The sequence below is a fragment of the Ammospiza nelsoni genome, chromosome 22, assembly GCF_027579445.1.
Source record: "Ammospiza nelsoni isolate bAmmNel1 chromosome 22, bAmmNel1.pri, whole genome shotgun sequence".
Classification (NCBI taxonomy): Eukaryota; Metazoa; Chordata; class Aves; order Passeriformes; family Passerellidae; genus Ammospiza; species Ammospiza nelsoni.
The window spans coordinates 1,738,694-1,759,999 of NC_080654.1; the positions used below are offsets into that span (position 1 = coordinate 1,738,694).

A 21,306-nucleotide genomic window follows, 5' to 3' on the forward strand; every position below is an offset into this window, starting at 1 on the left:
AGGCACAATTCCCTGTGTTTGGTGATTGAGGTGCCAGAGTCTGGTGATGAGGAAGGAGAACACAGCTCAGGGCAGGAGTGGGACAGCTCTGCCCTGCTCTTATCACTTAAAGAAGGCTCTGGGCTTTGAGATATCATGATTAAACCCATTCTCCTTTCATTTTCAATTCCAGCTGACTGTTCCTTCTTTGTCCCTGAGGTCAGGTTAAGTCTTTTGGAGGCTGAGTAAAGTCCCACAGGATTCAATCCACTCCACCAACAACTCCCATCTTGCTGATCAAAACCTCTCTAGAAGACACAAAGTTTACCTTGGCTCCTGCCGGGAGACTGGCAATAATCCAACCAGGCTGGAACTGCATGAATTGGGCTGCAAATATTCCTTTTTTTCCCCTATTTCTTGGCGTGGCTGTCACTGTCCCCATGGGGAAGATCTCAGGGCAGCCCTCACCTCCAGCAGGGGGGAGGCACAGAATTCCTGGGGACACTTTGAGGCCAGCAGGAATGTCACACAGCTCAAGGGCAGGGCAGGGAGAGCTCTGCAGGGATCTGCTCCCAGTTTCTGGAGGGTCTCTGCAGCAGGAAAGTGTCCACATCCACACACACACATTTTTCTGGCTGTGGTTGGTGCTCTTGCACATCTCCAGGGCAAAGAACAGGAAATTTCCTCTGGTTCCCTCCCCACCCTGCTCAGAGGATGTGTTAAAGAAACACAAAATCATTTATGAAGACAGATTCCTTTGTATTTGAGTGAGTCCAGGGACCCCTCTGCTGCCCAGAGGGGGTAAAAAACACCCCCAAAACCAGCCCCAAAAACCCTCTCCAGCTCAGAAAGGGGATGTGAAGAACAAGAGGGCGAAGAACACAGTAAATCAAAAAGTGCTCCTAAGAAAAGCAGCAGGGTAAGATCATCCCCAGTCTGAGAGATCTCAGAGGCAGCAGTGGCCCCACACTGAGATGGGATTTTCATATTTTCATCTGCAAACCCCCTCTTTGTTTGGGGGAGTTCTCTCCTCCTGCCTTTGCTCTGGGCAGTGTTTCCTTCAGGAGGAGCTCCCATCCCCTCATTCCTGCAGCATCCTGGATTTCCAGCAGCTCTCAGAAGTAATCATCCTTCTTGCCAGCACCTCCCTGCCTTCCCACAGGCTCCTTCTGCTCTTGGATAAGCTCCAGGTCATCGTTGTCATCCACCTCCCCTCCATGATCCTCCTGGGGGCACAGGGAACAGCCAGGAAGGGAAAAAAATCAGCAAAAAGGAAATCCTGGAGAAGGAGATCCTAAAGCACGCCACGCTGTCCCTGAGCAGAACTGTTCCACCAAACCAGCCCAGCTTGGAAACCTGGGAGAACAGGGCAGAACCCACCTCTGGTGGCACCTTCAGAGGTGTTTTAGGCACATTTTAATACCCTGGCAGTGCAATGCAGCTTTGACATCTCTGCCTCTGCTGCATGAGGGGCAGATGGAAAGAGCAGGAGCTGATATTTTACATCCTCCACATTTCAAACTGTGTCACCCACCCCAGCCAGGCCATGCAGAGCCTCCAGGGAGGATTTTAGCTCCAACCATCCATTGGAGACACCTACAAGAGGCCTGGAATCACTGAGGGAGAGGAGACCTGACACCAACCCTGCTCTGCCCACCCTGTATTTCCCTTCATTCCCAAACCCTCAGCAATCCTGGGAAACTGCAGGAAAAATCCTCAGGAGCCACTCATAAAGGGCAGGGAGAGAGTGAATGAGACTGGGAGAGGACTCATTTCTATGTCTGAAGGTACCAAGGTGACCCTGTCCAGCTCATGCTTGAAAAATATTGATCTGGCATTGCTGCACCGGCACAGCCTTGGTTCCTGCTGGGATTAATTCCTGTTGTGATTCCCCCTAAAATTCCTCCTATAACTCCTCCTGTGATTCCCCCTGTGACTGATTCCTGCTGTGATTCCTGCTGTGATTCCTTCCATAACTCCTCCTGTGATTCCTCCTATAATTCCTCCTGTAATTTCTCCTATAATTCCTACTGTGATTAATTCCTACTGTGATTCCTGTGGTGATTCCTTGTATAAATCTTCCTGTGATTCATCCTATATTTCCTCCTATAATTCTTCCTGTGATTCCTCCTATAATTCCTCCTGTGACTGATTCCTGCTGTGATTCCTCCTGTGATTCTCCCTAAAATTCCTCCTATAATTCCTCATGTGATTCCCCTTATAGTTCCTGCTATAATTCCTCCTATAATTTCCCCTATGATTAATTCCTCCTGTGATTCCTCCTAAAATTCCTCCTATAATTCCTCCTGTGATTACTCCTGTGATTCTTCCTATAGTTTCTGCTATAATTCCTCCTGTGATTCCCCCTATAATTCCTCCTGTAATTCCTGCTATAATTCCCCCCAGTTGCTGTTTGGGAGCACCCCACAGCTCAGCTGCTGCAGGTGGGTGCAGATAGAAAGGAGGAGGGCACAAAGAGCACAAAGGGTGCTCTGAACACCTGGAAAAGGCAGCAGTGAGCTCCAGGTTTGTTCTGGACACCTGCAAAGGCAGCAGTGAGCTCCAGGTTTGTTCTGAACACCTGCAAAGGCAGCAGTGAGCTCCAGGTTTGTTCTGAACACCTGGAAAAGGCAGCAGTGAGCTCCAGGTTTGTTCTGGACACCTGGAAAAGGCAGCAACAAGCTCCAGGTTTGTTCTGAACACCTGCAAAGGCAGCAACGAGCTCCAGGTTTGTTCTGGACACCTGGAAAAGGCAGCAGTGAGCTCCAGGTTTGTTCTGAACACCTGGAAAAGGCAGCAGTGAGCTCCAGGTTTGTTCTGGACACCTGCAAAGGCAGCAGTGAGCTCCAGGTTTGTTCTGGACATCTGGAAAAGGCAGCAGTGAGCTCCAGGTTTGTTCTGAACACCTGGAAAAGGCAGCAGTGAGCTCCAGGTTTGTTCTGAACACCTGCAAAGGCAGCAATGAGCTCCAGGTTTGTTCTGGACACCTGCAAAGGCAGCAACAAGCTCCAGGTTTGTTCTGAACACCTGCAAAGGCAGCAATGAGCTCCAGGTTTGTTCTGGACACCTGCAAAGGCAGCAGTGAGCTCCAGGTTTGTTCTGAACACCTGGAAAAGGCAGCAATGAGCTCCAGGTTTGTTCTGAACACCTGGAAAAGGCAGCAGTGAGCTCCAGGTTTGTTCTGAACACCTGGAAAAGGCAGCAGTGAGCTCCAGGTTTGTTCTGGACACCTGCAAAGGCAGCAACAAGCTCCAGGTTTGTTCTGAACACCTGGAAAAGGCAGCAACGAGCTCCAGGTTTGTTCTGGACACCTGGAAAAGGCAGCAGTGAGCTCCAGCTTTGTTGTGGACACCTCACAGAGCAGGCAGAGGCAGACCTGGAGTCCCTGCTCACCCCTGGCCCCCCAAAATCTGAATCTCCCCAAATTCCTGGCTGCCACCCCCACCCCAGGTGACCCCACAGCAGAGAGGAAAGAGGAAGAACCTTGGTGTCGTACAATTTCTTGCTCCTGATCTTCTTGGTAATCCTCCAGTGGCTCTTCCCTGGGCTTGGCAGCTCTGCCAGCATCCTGAAAAACACAGGCAGGCAGGGTTGGGAGTGCCCAGATGTCGGGATTCAGGACATCCCTCTGTCTGTCCCTGCCAGGGGGCTCAGAGACCCTGGCACAGAGCCCAGGACTCTGTGACTTTGATTGTGACCCATGGAAAAAATTACCAACCTTACATGAAGATCTACAAGGCACAGAATTTTAAGTAGAATGATAGTGAACTTATCGTGGGGTGAAAAATAGATTTTTTGGGGTTTTTAGAATGGGGGTTCAGGGGGCAAGATGGAGGAATCTGGGCATGTCCAGCCTTTCTCCTCCTTCTTCTTCTTGGCCTCCATCTTCTGGGTGGTGTTGGCACTTTTGGATTGGTTTAGAGTAGAAGCTCACTGTCTGACACAGGTGATAGGTATTGGGAAGGAATTGTAAATATTGTAGTTTTTTGTATAAAAAAATAACACCAGAGTGCCTCTGTCTGTCCTGCTGAGAGGACCTCAGCAGATCAGGAGAGAGAATTTTATAGATAAGAAACAATAAACAACCTTGAGAATGAGAACTGAAGAGTTCCGACTCCTCCTTCAAGTGCCAGGCTGGTAAAAGAGACTTTGTGACACATTTTGGGGCTGGTAAAAGAGATTTTCTGACACATTTTGGGGTCACTGTGAGCAGCCAAAGCCTGCTGCCAGCCCTGCCAGGACCCAGCTCCTGCCCCACACCCCAGGGCAGATCAGGGGGAGCAGAGGGACAATCAGGCAGCACAAACTCCATTTATTTTTTTGCCACCCAGTCTCTTTTCCCAGCAGCTGGCAGTTCTCTCTCCTGCAGCAGGAGTACCCCAGGGCTGTTGCATCTGGAAAATTTTGGGGTTTTTTTAGGGTAGAGCTTTAGGGAGAACAGCACAGCCAGATCTGAGAGCCAGGTATTTACATCACTAATTCTTTCCACATTTTCACTAATCTCAAGGACGTGCCAGCACCTCTCTCTTATTTGATTTCGTTGGCCTGGATTTCTTCTTTTTCTTTTCTTAATCCCACCATTAATCATGATTTTAGAGCCTGACAGATAAAACACTCCTTTTCTTTTTTTAAAACAAGCAGCGTTCAGCTGCTTGTCAAAACAAATGAACATTTCCCTGATGCAGAGTCTGGCTTCAGGCAGCAAGAAACACTTGGTGAAACAAATGGATTCCATCTGCAGGGAAGCAAACAAGGAGGCAGAGCTCTGAAATGCTGCTTGTGCTGATAAAAACCACAAGCAGAATGAAAACAAAAGACCAGAAAGTCCCATGAAATGTAAATTTCAAGCTCCACTACAAGCAGTGGAAGAAAAAATAGGTTGGGTTTGAGCAACCTGCCAAAGAGCTTTCTGCTGTCTGCCACATCTCACAGTGGGGTTATGGATCCACCAGGAATTTGGATTATGGATCCACCAGAAATTTGGATTATGGATCCAGCCAGGAATTTGATTATGGATCCACCAGGAATCTGGATTATGGATCTACCCAGGAATTTGGATTATGGATCCACCAGGAATTTGGATTATGGATCCATCCAGGAATTTGGATTATGGATCCATCCAGGAATTTGGATTATGGATCCACCCAGGAATTTGGATTGTGGATCCACCAGGGATTTGATGTTTCCCTTCCAGCCCTTCACTTCTCTTGCCCACCCATCCATCCCCAGCTGGGATCCCTCCCTGGCCCTGCTGGTTGTCACCTTTGGTGGCTTCTCCTTCCACTCTTCTTTAACTCTGGGCTCCTTGAACTTCTCTGAGGCTCCCACCTTCTCCTCAAAGTCAGGCCTCTCCAGCTCAGCCTCCTCAAACTCGTCCTCCCCCTGGTTGTTGGGGTCCTGGGCAGGATCTGCAGCATCATCTGGCACCTGGACAGGAAAAGCCTCTTGTGCCTTTTAGTTATTTATTTTTCTTTATTTATTTTATTTATTTATTCCCTCAGGAGGCAGCAACCTGCCTTCCCCAGCAAGCCAGGAGCACTTGCACCTCTCCAAACCTGTTAGGGTTTGTTAAAAAACCCCAAACCATCTTTGTTATCCCTCTGCACCCAGGGAGTTTGGAGTTCACAGAAACTTCTGCGTAATTATTGACTGATTGAGCTTTTATTATTGGATGGACTCTTATAGCCAGAGTTGCATCCAGGCGAAACAGGGCAGGATGAGAAGGTGAAAACTCCTCAAAGCCAGGCTGGGCAGGGCTTGGAGCACCCTGGGACAGTGGGAGATGGGGTCAGATGAGATTTAAGGTCCCTCCCAAGCTTTGGAAGGGTTTGTGATGCTCTGGTCACTCACCACGGGCTCCTGGACCACGGGCTCTTTCTGGGAGTGCAGCTCCCTGTCAATGACTCCTGCATCTGCCAGGGACAGGGACAAGAATATACAGTATAAAAGTATATAAATATATAATGACTAATATATTAAGAGATAGGTAATATAGAGAATATATATTATATAATATGTAATGTATAACATATAACATATAACATATAACATATAACATATAATATACAATATATAACATGATATATATAATATTATATACTATATATAACATACATATAATATACAATATACAATATATAATATTATATGTATTATATACAATATAATATATATAATATTATATGTATTATATATAATATATAATTTAGTATATAAAATTTTATTGTTATAATTATATATAATTATATCTATATTATATATATAATTATTATATACAATATATAATTATAATATATCTTATAATAGAAGTATATTTGTGTACATGTAGCAGTAACCCATTGGATAAACTATACCCGGGGCAGTAGAATTAAGCAAAGGTGGTAGGTTAGAAAAAACAAAATTAACTTTGTGGCAACTTTCCATTGGATTACAATGTTATATATTGTAACAGAGACTTTTGACTACTTTTGACCTACGTTTGACTGCTTTTAAAACTTTCAAATCTCATTTTAAATTTTTAATTTTAAATCTAATTTAAAAAAAAAAATTCAGTCTCACAGCCTTTTAGGCTGATGTTCCTATGTAACATTTTGGTTTTAGCCTGGCAGTAGTCCCTTCCCTTCAATTCAAGATAACACTTGGTGTTTCCAATAGAAATAAAATAAAATAAAATAAAATAAAATAAAATAAAATAAAATAAAATAAAATAAAATAAAATAAAATAAAATAAAATAAAATGGATAATTTCCATACCCATTTGCAGCTCCTCCTGGTCGGCCCCGTCCCCGTGTGCCGCTGTTTCTGTCCCGGGGGTCCGGGTGCTGCCCCTGTGCCCGTCCCTGGGGCTGTCCTGGGCACTCCTGGGCTGGCCCTGCCCTGGCCCTGGGTCCCTCTGGGCATTCCCTGGGCTCACAGGGACCTGCCAGCTGCAAACAGAAGGATTGGGTGGGATTGGCAGGGAGGAATGATCACCATTGACCCCATGTGCTCCAAAGGCTCATTTATTATTTTATTATACTATATTATATTCATGTAGTATCATAAAATAATGATATATAATATAATATAATGATATATACTATAATACACTATGATGTAATGTAATGTAATGTAATATAATATAATATAATATAATATAATATAATATAATATAATATAATATAATATAATATAATATAATATAATATAATATAATGTAATAATGATTATATAATACAATAATGATATATCATATAATGATTTATAATGGTATATACTATACTATAATATAGTATATATAATATATATACTATATATAGTTTATATACACTATATATATACACTATAACTATATATAATATATATAGTATGTATAATAATATATTTTATATAGATATACTATATATAGTATATACTATATAAATATACTATATATAGTATATGTAATAATATACTATAATATAATGTATATATTATAATATAACATAACATAATACAATATAATATACCATAACATTTTGAAATCAGCATTTCTTACCTCAAAATTTACATGTAAATACATACTACATAAACCTTCTATAAAAATTTAAAAATTCTCTACAAATCTATTCCCCGCATCTGTACAGCGTCCACTGGATGCCCAGAATCCCAGGAATTCCACCAAAACCAGTTTAAAAAAATCGCATTTTTCAAGCAAACCCACAATAAAGACAAGTGGAGCGATGCTCCTTTTGGGCACCTTCATCCCAAAAGGTGAGAGTAGAATTCTGTGTCCCCAAACCCAGTGAAAATGCCCCTTTTGAAGAATTTTGTGTCACCAACCTGTGCGGTGGCAGCTCTCTGCTCCCTGCTGGGCGCTGCCTGCCTGGCCCTGGCGCATTTTCTGCTGCAGATTTTGGTCCTGGCTCAGGCAGCGCCAGCCCAGGGGCCGGGCTCTGCTCGTGGCTCCTCACCTGGATGTGCATCTCCATCTCCACATCCTGCAAGGAGACACCCCTGGATTTATATAAATAGATACAAATAAATAGAAATATAAATCTATTTTATATATATATATATAATAACAGCCCCAAATCTGGGCCAGAAATTCCTTTTTTAAAGAAAAAACATCCTCAAGTGCTCCAGAAGAAATCTGCAGCCCTGCCCACCCTGCAGTAGAAGACCCCTCCTCTCATGCAGCCAAAAAGGAAAAATTCAGATCCAGCTTTGGCTGGGAATAATTCAATAATTCCAAAAAGGAATAATTCCAAAAAGGAATAACTGAGATCCAGCTTTAGCTGGGAATCATTCAATAATTCCAAGAAGGAATAATTCTGATTCAGCTTTGGCTGGGAATAATTCGGTAGTTCCAGAAAGGAATAATTCCAAAAAAGGAATAATTCAATAATTCAGATCCAGCTTTGGCTGGGAATAATTCAATAATTCCAAAAGGGGAATAATTCCAAAAAGGAATAATTGAGATGCAGCTTTATCTGGAGATAATTCAATAATTCCAGAAGAGGAATAACTCAGATCCAGGTTTGGCTGGGAATAATTCGATAATTCCCAAAAGGAATAATTCCAAAAAAGGAATAATTCAGATCCAGGTTTGGGTGGGAATAATTCAATAATTCCAAAAAGGAAAAATTCAGATCCAGCTTTGTCTGGGAATAATTCAATATTTCCAAAAAGGAATAATTCAGATCCAGGTTTGGGTGGGAATAATTGAATAATTCCAAAAAGGAAAAATTCAGATCCAGCTTTGTCTGGGAATAATTCAATAATTCCAAAAAGGAAAAATTCAGATCCAGCTTTGTCTGGGAATAATTCAATAATTCCAAAAAGGAAAAAATTCAGATCCAGCTTTGTCTGGGAATAATTCAACAGTTCCAGAAAATGAGTAATTCCACAAAAGGAATAATTCAGATCCAGCTTTGTCTGGGAATAATTCAATAATTCCAAAAAGGAAAAAATTCAGATCCAGCTTTGTCTGGGAATAATTCAATAATTCCAAAAAGGAAAAAATTCAGATCCAGCTTTGTCTGGGAATAATTCAACAGTTCCAGAAAATGAGTAATTCCACAAAAGGAATAATTCAGATCCAGCTTTGTCTGGGAATAATTCAATAATTCCAAAAAGGAAAAAATTCAGATCCAGCTTTGTCTGGGAATAATTCAATAATTCCAAAAAGGAAAAAATTCAGATCCAGCTTTGTCTGGGAATAATTCAACAGTTCCAGAAAATGAGTAATTCCACAAAAGGAATAATTCAGATCCAGCTTTGTCTGGGAATAATTCAATAATTCCAAAAAGGAAAAATTGAGATCCAGCTTTGTCTGGGAATAATTCAATAGTTTAAAAAAGGAATAATTCCAAAAAGGAAGGAAGGAAGGAAGGAAAGACAAGAGCAAACTCTGAGCTTTCTTCTTTTACAGCTCCAGCAGCCTTGCAGAATGTTTATCCTGGGCTTTTCCAGGGAAATTCCAGGGAATTCCACACCTGGTGCCTTCCTGGCTGCAGCTGGCTGCTGGCTGGCACCAGGGGCTGCTGCCCCTTCCTTCCTCCTCCTCCTCCTCCTCCTCCTCCTCTCAGGCCTGGCATCTTCTGCAGAGCTTCCTTGAGCTGCCTGAACTCCTCCATCTGCGCCTGAGGGGAGAGAAGGACACAGAGAAACCTCACAAAGGGTCAAACATCTCCCCTCTGGGACCTGGATTCATTATTTGTAGAATATTTATCATTTAGAGGATATTTATCATTTGGCGAATATTTATTATTTGGAGGATATTTATTATTTGGAGGATATTTATTATTTGGAGAATGTTTGCCCAGGCGGTTACCTGGGCATTGAGGGTAGGAGAAGGACACAGAGAAACCTCACAAAGGGTCAAACATCTCCCCTCTGGGACCTGGATTCATTATTTGTAGAATATTTATCATTTAGAGAATGTTTATCATTTGGCGAATATTTATTATTTGGAGGATATTTATTATTTGGAGGATGTTTGCCCAGGCGGTTACCTGGGCATTGAGGGTAGGAGAAGGACACAGAGAAACCTCACAAAGGGTCAAACATCTCCCCTCTGGGACCTGGATTCATTATTGGTAGAATATTTATCATTTAGAGAATGTTTATCATTTGGTGAATATTTATTATTTGGAGGATATTTATTATTTGGAGGATGTTTGCCCAGGCGGTTACCTGGGCATTGAGGGTAGGAGAAGGACACAGAGAAACCTCACAAGGGGTCAAACATCTCCCTGCTGGGAACAGGGAACTCTAAATATTCTCTATTATTTAAAGGATATGTATCACTTAGAGAATATTTATTATTTGGAGAATATTCATTATTTATACAATATTTATTCTTTAGAGAATGCTTGCCCAGGCGGTTACCTGGGCACTGAGGAGCTGGGAGTGAACCTCCAGGTGAGCTTTCCTGAGGAGTTTGCTCTCTTCTCTGAGTTTCTGCACTGTGTCTGCAGGAGGAGAAGAACTTTGCTTAAAGAGATTTTTTTTTCATTTTTTTCCAAGTGTGGCATCTCCCTTTCTCACCACAAATCCCTCCTGACCTCACAGACCTCTCCAAGCCCAGGAACCACAAACCTGCTCCAGCAATTCCTTCTCTCCAGGCTCTTCCCCAGCTCCTGCTCTCATTTCTCGCCACAGGACTCGGAACAATAATTTGATTTTTTTGTGTTTCCCCCTCACCCTGCAGGTTGGTGACCTCGCTGTCCCTCTCCTGCTGCAGCTGGGCCAGTTTTTGGCTGTGGCTCTCCAGGCTCTTCCTGTGCTCCAGCCTGAGGCTGTTGTGCTGCAGCTGCAGCTCCAGCAGCTGCTTCTTGACATCGTCGTGCTGGTTCTGGGGAGAAAGAAGGGTCAGAGTTACGGAATAAAGCAGGCATTTATGGAAAGGATCTCCTCAGTGGAGACACCTTGGGCAGCACCAGAGCCCAGCCAGGGCTGCACCCAGGATGAACTAAAATGGTCCCAAGATGAACCCAAGATGAACGAAAATGGTCCCAAGAAAATGGTCCCGGGATGAACCTAAATGGTCACAAAATGAACCCAAAATGGTCACAAAATGAACCCAAGATGAACCTAAATGGTCTCAGAGTGAATCCAAGATGAACCCAAGATGAACCAAAATGGTCACAAAATGAATCAAAATGGCTCCAAAATGGCCCCCAAACGAACCCAAGATGAACCAAAATGACCCCAAAATGAACCCAGCATGAACCAAAATGGCCCCAAAATTAATCAAAATGGCCCCATATGATTCCAGGATGAACCAAAACGGTCCCAAAATGAATCAAAATGGCCCCAAAACAAACCCAGGATGAACCAAAATGGCCCCAAAATGAACCCAGCATGAACCAAAATGGCCCCAAAATGAATCAAAATGGCCCCAAAATGAACCCAAGACAGTTCCCAAAATGGTCCCAAAATAAACTGAAGATTGAGTTTATTTGGGGGACCCAATCATAATGAACCCAGGATAAACCAAAATGGCCCCAAAATGAACCAAAATGGTCCCAAAACGACCCCAGGATGAAGATCCCATTTCCCAGGCGTGACAATGACATTCCTGGCAGCGATCCTCTCCTGATCCAGCCAGTTCCACTGGGAACATTCCTGCCTGGGCTCCAGTGACAGAAGTGTTACCCACAGCCTCACAATGGGCTAAAAACTGCATTTTCTGAGAAAAAAAAAAAAAAAATCCCATTTTTTTGGAAATCTCCCGCAGTCCCAAGGGCTGGTTTTGTCTTGCACCAGCTGTAAACGCAGTTTAGGAAAAAAAAGGAGATGGTTGGGGTTGTTTTGTACATTTTTTTCCCACTCCTCCAATAAAAGGAAGCAGGAGAAAGGGAGCCAGGAATACAAAAAAGCTCTGAGTGTCCCCTGAGAGAAGCAGAGCATTCTGCTCGTGGTGCAGTTGCTATGAGGAGGAATTTTGCTGCTGCAGAGCGTTCCCAGAACCCACAGAGCTGGAAAATGCCCAAGAGACAGAACTGTGCTTCCTTTTCCCCCGCTGGAATCCAGAGCCAGCCCAGCTCAGCGCAGGAAATGCAGCCCAGGGGTGCTGGGGGCTGCTGGAACCCAGCCCTGCTTCTCCACACCGGGCTAAAATCAGCATTTCTCTGCCAAGTTCAGACCAAAAGTGTTTTTTAAAAACCGCCCCAGCAGCCCCCAGTTGCATTGCTCCAACGATATCAAAACTGAACATCCAGGTGTGCTTCAGGTAGGGCAGGTGATAAGCTAAAAAAATGGTACAAAATGGCATAAAACGCTATAAAATTGTATAAAATGCTATAAAATACTTTAAAATGCTATAAAATGCTTTAAGCTGAGCCTCTTCCACGGACTGGAATATTTGGTGGGAGCCCAAAGGTGAGCTCCAATGGATAAATCCCATTTTCACACTGAGAGACACAGAAAAAGCAGCCGAACCCTGGGTGATAAAAGTGCTCAAGGGCTGACGCTGCAGCAAGAAAAACTATAAAGAAAAATAGAAAAATTACGAAGAAAATCCCTAAAACTCAGCAGCCAAAGCTCCCTTACCTTCAGGATCTTGTGCTGGGAGCTGAGGGCCCCGTATCTGTTCATGGAGTCTTGCTGGGGAGAGAAAAAAGATCCAACAGTGCCATTAGAACCCAGAAAAATCCAGGAAAGGGAGAAAAACCCACAGAAACACCTGCCCAAACCAGCAGAACATGCAAGGCAGGAAAATGTTGAGTTTTTATCTTGTTTTTTGCCAGGGTTGGGATGAAATGTGTGAGGTGGAATTTCTTGTCTGGACTCAGATGGCACCAGAAAAAAAAATATTTCCCATTGTGGGGCAAATATTTCTCATTGTGGGGCAAATATTTCTCATTGTGGGGCAAATATTTCCCATTGTGGGGCAAATATTTCTCATTGTGGGGCAAATATTTCCCATTGTGGCACAAAGCACACCCACCTTCTCCTTGTTGAGAGCTTCCTGAGCTTCCAGCTTGTACACTAAAAAATCTGCAAAGGGGAGAAAAGGAGGCACTTTGGTGGGTAAAAGGGTTGTAGTGTCTGAATATATATATATTCAGCATATATATAAATATTTATATAATAATATAATATATATATTCAGCATATATATTTTTATATTTATAATAAAGGTTTAATGGTTGAATAAAGCGTTGTTCAGCATATATATTTATATTTATATTTATAATAAAGGTTTAATGGTTGAATAAAGCGTTGTTCAGCATATATATAAATATTTATATTTATAATAAAGGTTTAATGGTTAAATAAAGCATTGTTCAGCATATATAAAAATATTTATATTTAGAATAAAGTTGTAATGTTTAAATAAAGCATTGTTCAGTTTACACTTTTATTTATATTTATATGTTTATAGTTACATTTATGCTTCTAGTTATATTTATAATAGAGTTGTAATGTTTGAATTAAGCATTGTGCAGTTTACACTTATATATATATCAATATCTATATTAATATGTATATTTATATTTACGTTATATGTTTATAGTTATAGTTATAGTTTATAATAAAGTTGTAATGTTTGAATAGAGCATTGTGCAGTTTACACTTATATCTAAATTTCTATTAATATCTATATTAATATGTATATTTACATTTATAGTTATAGTTATAGTTATAGTTATAATAAAGTTGTAATGTTTGAATAGAGCACTGTGCAGTTTACACTTATATTTGAATTCATATCTATATTTATATATATATATTTATTTAAATATATATTTATATGTTTATGGTTATATTTATGCTTACAGCTATAGTTATAGTTACAGTTATAGTTAGTTATAGTTATAGTTATAGTTACAGTTATGGTTAGTTATAGTTATAGTTATAGTTATAGTTATAGTTATAATAAAGTTGTAATGTTTGAACAAAGCATTGTTCTGTTTATATTTGCATTTATAGGCATGTTCATATTTACATTTGCGGGTATATTTATATTTATATTTATATTTATATTTATATTTATATTTATATTTATATTTATATTTATATTTATATTTTAGAGGTGTGATGTTTGAATAAAGCATTGTTCAGTTTCTATTTCTATTTCTATTTCTATTTCTATTTCTATTTCTATTTCTATTTGGTTGTGATGTTTGTATAAAGCACTGTTCAGCATATCTATATTTCTATATATTTCTTCAGCCACCTTGGGGCACCGGGGCCTTTGTGGCCTTTGGGGACAGCTGGGTCTCACCTTCCTTGGTCTTCTTGTGCTCCCCTCTCTCCTTCTGCAGGGAGCGCTCCAGGCGGGACCGGTGCTCGTACACCACTGGGGACAGAGGCACAGCAGGACAAACTCCATTTATTGAGCTTTCCCCACAGCTATTTCCCCACCATTAAAAAAAAAAAAACAAAAAAAACAAAACAAAAAAAAAAAAAAAAAAAAAAAAAAAAAACAGATATTTTCCTACCGTTAAAAAAAAAAAAAAATCAGATTTTTCCCGCCATTAAAAAAAAAAAAAAAATCAGATATTTTTTCCACCATTAAAAACAAAAATTAGATATTTTCCGCACCATTTAAATTCAGATATTTTCCCCACCATTTAAAAAAAATAGGATTTTTTCCCACCATTAAAAAAAAAAAAATATATATATTTTCCCACCATTTAAAAAATAGATATCTTCCCCACCATTAAAAAATGAGATATTTTCCCCACCGTTAAAAAAATTCTGATACTTTTTCCACCATTAAAAAAAAATCAAATATTTTTTCCACTATTAAAAGAACCCCAAACAGATATTTTCCCCACCATTAAAAAAAAATATTATATTTTCCCCACCATTAAAAAATCAGATATTTTTTCCACCATTAAAAAAATTTAGATATTTTCCCCACCATTAAAAAAAATATTATATTTTCCCCACCATTAAAAAAATCAGATTTTTTCCCCACCATTAAAAAAAAATCAGATATTTTTCCACCATTAAAAAAAAATTATATATTTTCCCCACCGTTAAAAAAATCGGATTTTTTCCCACCTTTAAAAAAATCTGATTTTCCCCCGCCATTAAAAAAAAATCAGATTTTTTTTCCACTATTAAAAAAACTCAGATATTTTCCCCACCATTAAAAAAATCAGGTTTTTTCCCACCATTAAAGAAAAAAATCTGATTTTTCCTACCATAAAATAAAAAATCAGGCACCACGGCAGTGCCAGCATCATTCCCCAGAGCATCTCTCCCCTCTGCCCCTTGCCAGGCTCCCCCAGCAGCCAAACCCCAAAAATGCAGATTTGCCTTTGCTGAAATCATTGGATTTCATTGGAATGTCTGCTCAAAATAAAAAATAAAGCAGGGGAACCATGGCAACAGTTTGGGAATGGCAGCTCTGGCTCTGCCAGGGGTTGGGATGCCAGCGCCGGGCTGAGCTCACGCTTTGGGGGGAAAAATGATGATTTTGGCTCAGTTGTTGGGCTGCTGTTCCCAAAACTGGGGTGCCCTGAGGCTGCCACTGTCCCACCCTGGCGATGCAGGAGGTGCTGGCACAGCAGGGAGGAATAATTCGGGTTAATTCCTGCCCTGCTGAGCTCTGCACGCCCCACACTGGGGCTGCAGGTGGGAACCTGGCACAGGCATGAAAAAGTTTATGAAAAATTCCGTCGCAGATTTGATGAAAAATCCTTTCCTTAGGATTTTTTTTTTTTTTTCTCCTGAGAAGCTGAGAAGCCTCAGAGGAAAAGAAAAACAATGATTATCTGCTGCTGTGGGATGCAACAGGTGCATCTGGGATTGGTCTCATGGGGTTGTTTCTAATTAATGGCCAATCAGTCTGGCTGTATCAGACTCTGAGAGTCACAAGATTTTGCTATCATCCTTTTCCTTTTCCTTTCTTCCATTATTTTAGTATAGCTCTAATCCATCATTTTCTTTTAATATAATACATATCATAAAACAATAAATCAGCCTTCTGAACCATGGAGTCAAGATTCTCATCTCTTCCCATGTCGGGAAATCCCTCCAGACCCCAAATGCCAGCATGCAGCATCCATCAGCCCCAAAATGCTGCCACGACTTTTTAAATCCTGAATCAACCTCTCGAGAAGGAGGTGGGTTTGTCAGTGGGATCAGAAAATTCAATTCTTCCTCCTCCTCTTCTTCCCTGCTTTTGAGGGAGCTAAAAATCTGCAGGATCCATCAGCCCCATCCTTTTTTAGTCCCAGACTTTTTTAGTCCCGGACCCAATGTCTCAAGAACAAGGTGGGTTTGTCAGCAGAATCAGAAAATCCAACTCTTCCTCTTGATTCTTCCCTCCCCACTCTTTTTAGGGAGCAAAAAATCTGCAGCTCCATCAGCCCCAAAACGCTGCCACGACTTTTTTATTCCCAGACCTTTTTAGTCCAACGCAAAGTCTCAGGAACGAGGTGGGTTTGTCAGAGGGATCAGAAAAGCCAATTCTTCTTCCTCCTCTTCATCCTCTCCCCACTCCTTTTAGGGAGCTAAAACTCTACAGCATCCATCAGCCCCAAAATGCTGCCACGACTTTTAAAATCCCAGATCAACGTTTCGAGAACAAGCAGGATCAGAGAAGCCAATTCCTCTTCCTCTTCTTCCCCCTCTTTTTAGGGAGTTAAAAATCAGCAGCATCCATCAGCCCCTAAATGCTGCCACGACATTTTTAGTCCTGGACTTTTTTAGTCCAGACTTTTTTAGTCCACACCAACCTCTCTAGATCGAGGTGGGTTTGTCCCTTGCAGCAGCTGGGACAAAACTCGAGGGAAGATCAGCTCCCTTCCCTCCCTGCTGGCTCCCACTCGGGGCAGAGGGAGCGGAGCCGCCTCCCCGAGCCCGCCCCGCGATTTTACTGCCCCGCGTTTGGCCTGACAGGGGCTGGGAATTGCAGCCAAAGGGAGAATAAATGGAATAGAGGCGACACAGCCGAGCTCACCCGCCCAGCTCTGACCTCTCTTTGCCAATTCCCACTCAAATGTGAGCCCCGATTCCTGACACCCAAATGGGGGAAGGAAACAGCTCAGCATCCTCAGAGCCAAGGGATGAACGGGGGACCCTGATTGTGGATGGGAGGGAGAGAATTGGGGCAGAGTGAGCACACAGGGACAGATCCGGAGGGGTCACTCACAGGGACAGCCCAGGAGGGGTCACTGACAGGGACAGCCCAGGAAGGGTCACTCATCTTGGGGCCCTGGAGGGGTCACTCATCTTGGGGTCACTCACTCTTGGAGCTCCAGACAGGGTCATTCACTCACCTGGGAGCTCCAGAGGGGTCACTCACTCACCTTGGGGTCCACTCACCCTGGGGCTCCGGAGGGGTCACACCTTGGAGCTCAGGAGGGGTCACTCATCCTGGGGTCACTCACAGGGACAGTTCTGGAGGGGTCACTCATCTTGGGAGTCCAGAGCTGGTCACTCACCCTGTGCTCACTCTCAGGGACAGCTCTGGAGGGGTCACTCATCTTGAAGTCCCCTCACTCTGGGGTTCTGAAGGGGTCACTCACAGGGGTCACTCACAGGGGTCACTCACTCACCTTGGGGCTCCAGAGGGGTCACTCACTCACCCTGCGGTCACTCACAGGGGTCACTGACAGGGGTCACTGACAGGGGTCACTGACAGGGGTCACTGACAGGGGTCACTCACCCACTCACCTTGGGGCTCCGGAGGGGTCACTCACTCACCCTGCGGTCACTCACAGGGGTCACTCGCAGGGGTCACTCACTCACCTGTGGCTCGGGAGGGGTCGCTCACTCACCTTGCAGCTGTGCCGACAGCGCTTCCTGCTGCAGTTTGTATTTCTGCGCCAGCGCCTCGGCGCCCCGCACCTGGCTCTGGAGGCGGCCGTAGAGCAGCGCGGCCGAGGCCAGGCCGGCCAGGCAGAGCAGACCCAGCGCCGAGGGCAGCAGCCCCTTGTGCCTGCGGGAGCACATCCCGGTGCCCATGGCGGAGCGGGGCAGCGCAGCCCGGTTCGTGCCGCTCTTAAACCATCGCGTTATTCCGGCCCTGCCGCTCCTCTCCCCGCGGATCCCCGCGGAAAATGCGGGCTCGGCTCCGCTCCCAGCCGCGCTCTATTCCCCGCTGTCCGTCGGGACATCCGAGCGGAGCCCGAGCATCCTCGGGGGGCGAGGGCAGCGAGCAGCGGCAGCGGCAGCAGGAGGAGGAGGAGGAAGAGGAGGAGGAGGAGGAAAACTTTTGCTTCCCATGTGCTGCTGCGGAGGAGAGGAGGGAGGGGGGCGGGAAGGGGGTACCGCCGCCTTTGGCTCTTCCCACCGGAAAAAATAACCCGGCGAGAGGAGGAGAAGCCCTCGGGCCCCCTCCCCGCGGCGGATCCCGCAGGAAGCGGCGCCGGGAGAGCGGCCAGGAACGCAGGAACGCGGCGGCGGCATCCGGGCTGCGGGGCCCGGGGTCCGCCCTCGGCAGCGGGAGGGGCTGCGGGGACACGGGGGGACCGGGGGGGGACAGCAGAGTGATGAGACCCGGGAGCCGGCACCACCCGGAGCCCCCTGTCCGTGTGTCCCGTCCCTGTTGCTAACGGGACGCGGGAAGGGATGGAGCGGCAGAGCATCCTCACAGCAGCGTCCTCACGCAGGCAAAAGATGGGGTTTGTCCTCACGCAGGCAAAAGATCGGGATTTGTCCTCGGGAAAATAGGAGGTGATGAAGGCAGGAGGGCGGGAGGAGGGGAACGATGGGAATTTGGCTTTTTCCCAATGGTTTGGGGCTGGGAAAAACAGGGACAGCTTCCACTGGCCCAAGGTGCTCCAAGCCCTGTCCAACCCGGCTTTGGACACTTCCAAGGTGTTCTGGACGTGTGGGCTCCTCTCTTTTGGCAGAGCTCAGCTGGTTTCACAAGGTGTGTGATGCTCATGGTTCTACCCAGGTGTGTGATGCACAAGGTTTTACCAGGTGTTGTATCCAGGTGTGTGATGCTCGCGGTGTGTGATGCCCATGGTTCTACCAGCTGTGTAATGCCCATGGTTGTACCCAGGTGTGTGATGCCCATGGTTTTTCCCAGGTGCGTGATGCTCATGGTTGTACCCAGGTGTGTGATGCTCATGGTTGTACCCAGGTGTGTGATGCTCATTGTTTTACAAGGTGTGTGATGCCCATGGTTGTACCCAGGTGTGTGATGCCCATGCTTTTACAAGGTGTGTGATGCCCATGGTTGTACCCAGGTGTGTGATGCTCATTGTTTTACAAGGTGTGTGATGCCCATGGTTGTACCCAGGTGTGTGATGCTCATTGTTTTACAAGGTGTGTGATGCCCATGGTTCTACCAGCTGTGTAATGCTCACGGTTTCACCAGGTGTGTGGTGCTCATGATTTTACAAGCTGTGATGCTCATGGTTTTCCCACGTGTGTGATGCACAAGTTGACCTTTAAATGTCCCTTCCAACCCAAACCATTCCACGATTTTGTGCCTCACGGGACAGACCGAGCTCCTGGAGCCTTGCCCGGGTTCTGAGCTCAGATCTGAGACCCCCAGGTTGGTAGTGAATCCTCTCCGACCGTGAGCTTGGCTCATCTCCTATCTGAGCTCACAAGGATATTTCTCCAGGAATTCTGCCAAGCTCCCTCTTTCAGGCACCTGGGGAACAAGCAACAATCACAACAGCTCTCCACAGCAATTCCCCTCTCAGAGTCGTGCCTGGTGGTTTCAGAAATGTTAATCAAATGAGCTGCACAGCTCTGCTGGGAATTGCTTGAGTGGCACTTGTGTCACCCCCACTTGTCATTGGGAAAACTGAGGCGCAGTGTTCCTGTAAGGTAATTATTTATCCAAAATAAAAGGTAATTATTTATCCAAAATAACTTTTTTTTTTTAAGGTAGGATTTTTTTTTACCCCCCTCCCCAAGCATTTTAAGTGGATTTGGTGGATTTGTTCTGCCAGACCTTGCTGGAAACGGGGTGATTTGGCTCTGACACAGCTTCCACTGACCATTACAGGCTTTCCTTAATGAATTAACTGATTACTGCAGCTCCTTCTGGACACCAGAGCAGCGCTGATGGGAAATTCCATGGCAGAATTTGTGTGCCATGGATTGAGTGTGCAGGACCAGGGATAACCTCGTTCCTATTCCCAGATATTCAGTGCAGGACACTCCACTGTGCCAGATTTACTGCCCAACTGGAATGTCCTGTCTGCACCCTGGGGACTGAGCAAACCCCTGGGATGAGGGGTTTCAGTCTCAATTTTGCCTCTATTCAGCACATTCTTATTTTTTCTTTATTTTTTTTTCCCCTCCTGCACTCATTAATTACTTCCTCATGTGCTGATTCCTAACTGAGAAACACTGGGAGTTTTTGAGGTTTTTGACAGAAAGAAGTCTGGAAAAGGTTAAAATCTAGATGAGGGGATGTTTATCTGAGGAAGATTTGATTGACAAAATGTCTGTGATCAGGCACTTAATACTTCTATAACAAATAACTTTTCCCCTCCTTCCTCATGTGCTGATTCCTGCCTGGGAAACACTGGGAGTTTTTGAGGTTTTTGATGGGGAGGAGTATGGAAAAGGTTAAAATCTAGATTAGGGAATGTTTATCTGAGAAAGATTTGACTGACAGAACGTCTGTGAGAAGGCACTTTTGTAATAAATAACTTTACTCCTGCAATAAACTCAGGAGGGTTTAGATTTAACTCCATTTAACTCAGGAGGGTTTAGGTTTAACTCCACATTTCTGCACCAGATTTAAGGCCAGTGAAAGCTAAAAGCTTCATGCTTGTGTTTTACCAATATTTAAATGATTCAGAGGATTCTTCCTCATACAAATCCCACAACATCCCACATCTCTAAAGGTCTGCACGAGTATTTTTTAGGGAGATACAGAGGAAGAGAAACCTCTGAGGTAACAAATCGACCATAGGTGACATCTCCCTGGAAACCCAACCCCAAATGCCTCAGGGATTATCTGATCATCTCCTTTTGCTCCTCTAATCCAGGGGTGATCACATCTGAGGACAGCTTTGAAATAATAATCTGAGCAGAACAAGCAATTCCCATGGGAAAGCTCGGGGTGGGGGAGCTTGCACAGAAAATGCCACATTTTCACCCTGCAGAACAAACTGTGAGCATCGACCATCTGTGCAAGCTGCAGCCTTTGAATCAGAGCTCCGGATCCCACAGCAGGATTTAATCAGCTCTGGGAGTGTTTTCAGCCAGGTTATGTAAATTCTGTCAAGGAAGCAAGAGGGATGGATGGAAGGAATGTGCTGCGAGGAGGCTGCATTGTTTAGGGGCTGTAATTTTATAAATATACAGATAAATGTGCCACATTTCACGCCCTAAAGGCTTTGTGGGGTTTGGATTTGCCTTCCAGGGAACACCAGTGCACAAATGAGGGAGGGCACAGGCTGAGCAGGGCAGGAGGAGCCCAGG

General features: G+C 44.1%; 1 protein-coding gene across 3 annotated transcripts; it reads right to left on the reverse strand.

Annotated features, from left to right (window-relative positions):
* Positions 1-717: 717 nt before the first annotated feature.
* LOC132083122 (Golgi integral membrane protein 4-like) lies at positions 718-18,134 on the reverse strand. 3 transcript variants are annotated; one of them, XM_059487671.1, is made up of 13 exons: positions 17,685-18,134; positions 14,174-14,248; positions 12,893-12,942; positions 12,496-12,549; positions 10,645-10,795; positions 10,330-10,412; positions 9,435-9,581; positions 7,780-7,937; positions 6,733-6,905; positions 5,830-5,891; positions 5,242-5,406; positions 3,476-3,547; positions 718-1,205 (listed from the first exon to the last, which is right to left on the reverse strand). In XM_059487671.1, the coding sequence occupies exons 1-13, from the start codon at positions 17,869-17,871 to the stop codon at positions 1,095-1,097; spliced, it is 1,488 nt and encodes a 495-aa protein (XP_059343654.1). In that variant the 5' UTR covers positions 17,872-18,134; the 3' UTR covers positions 718-1,094. The 3 variants fall into 3 exon arrangements, with proteins under 3 accessions (XP_059343654.1, XP_059343652.1, XP_059343653.1); XM_059487669.1 differs by having other exon boundaries at positions 10,540-10,795; XM_059487670.1 differs by having other exon boundaries at positions 3,463-3,547; positions 10,540-10,795.
* Positions 18,135-21,306: the final 3,172 nt, after the last annotated feature.

Excerpts from the sequence above, each read along its gene's own strand:
- LOC132083122 (XM_059487669.1), bottom strand. The coding sequence starts at position 17,871 with ATGGGCACCGGGATGTGCTCCCGCAGGCACAAGGGGCTGCTGCCCTCG. Across the intron at positions 7,938-9,434 it reads TGCAGCCAGGAAGGCACCAG|GATGTGGAGATGGAGATGCA; the intron begins GTGTGGAATTCC and ends GTCTCCTTGCAG. Across the intron at positions 5,892-6,732 it reads CCAGGAGGAGCTGCAAATGG|ATGCAGGAGTCATTGACAGG; the intron begins GTATGGAAATTA and ends TGTCCCTGGCAG.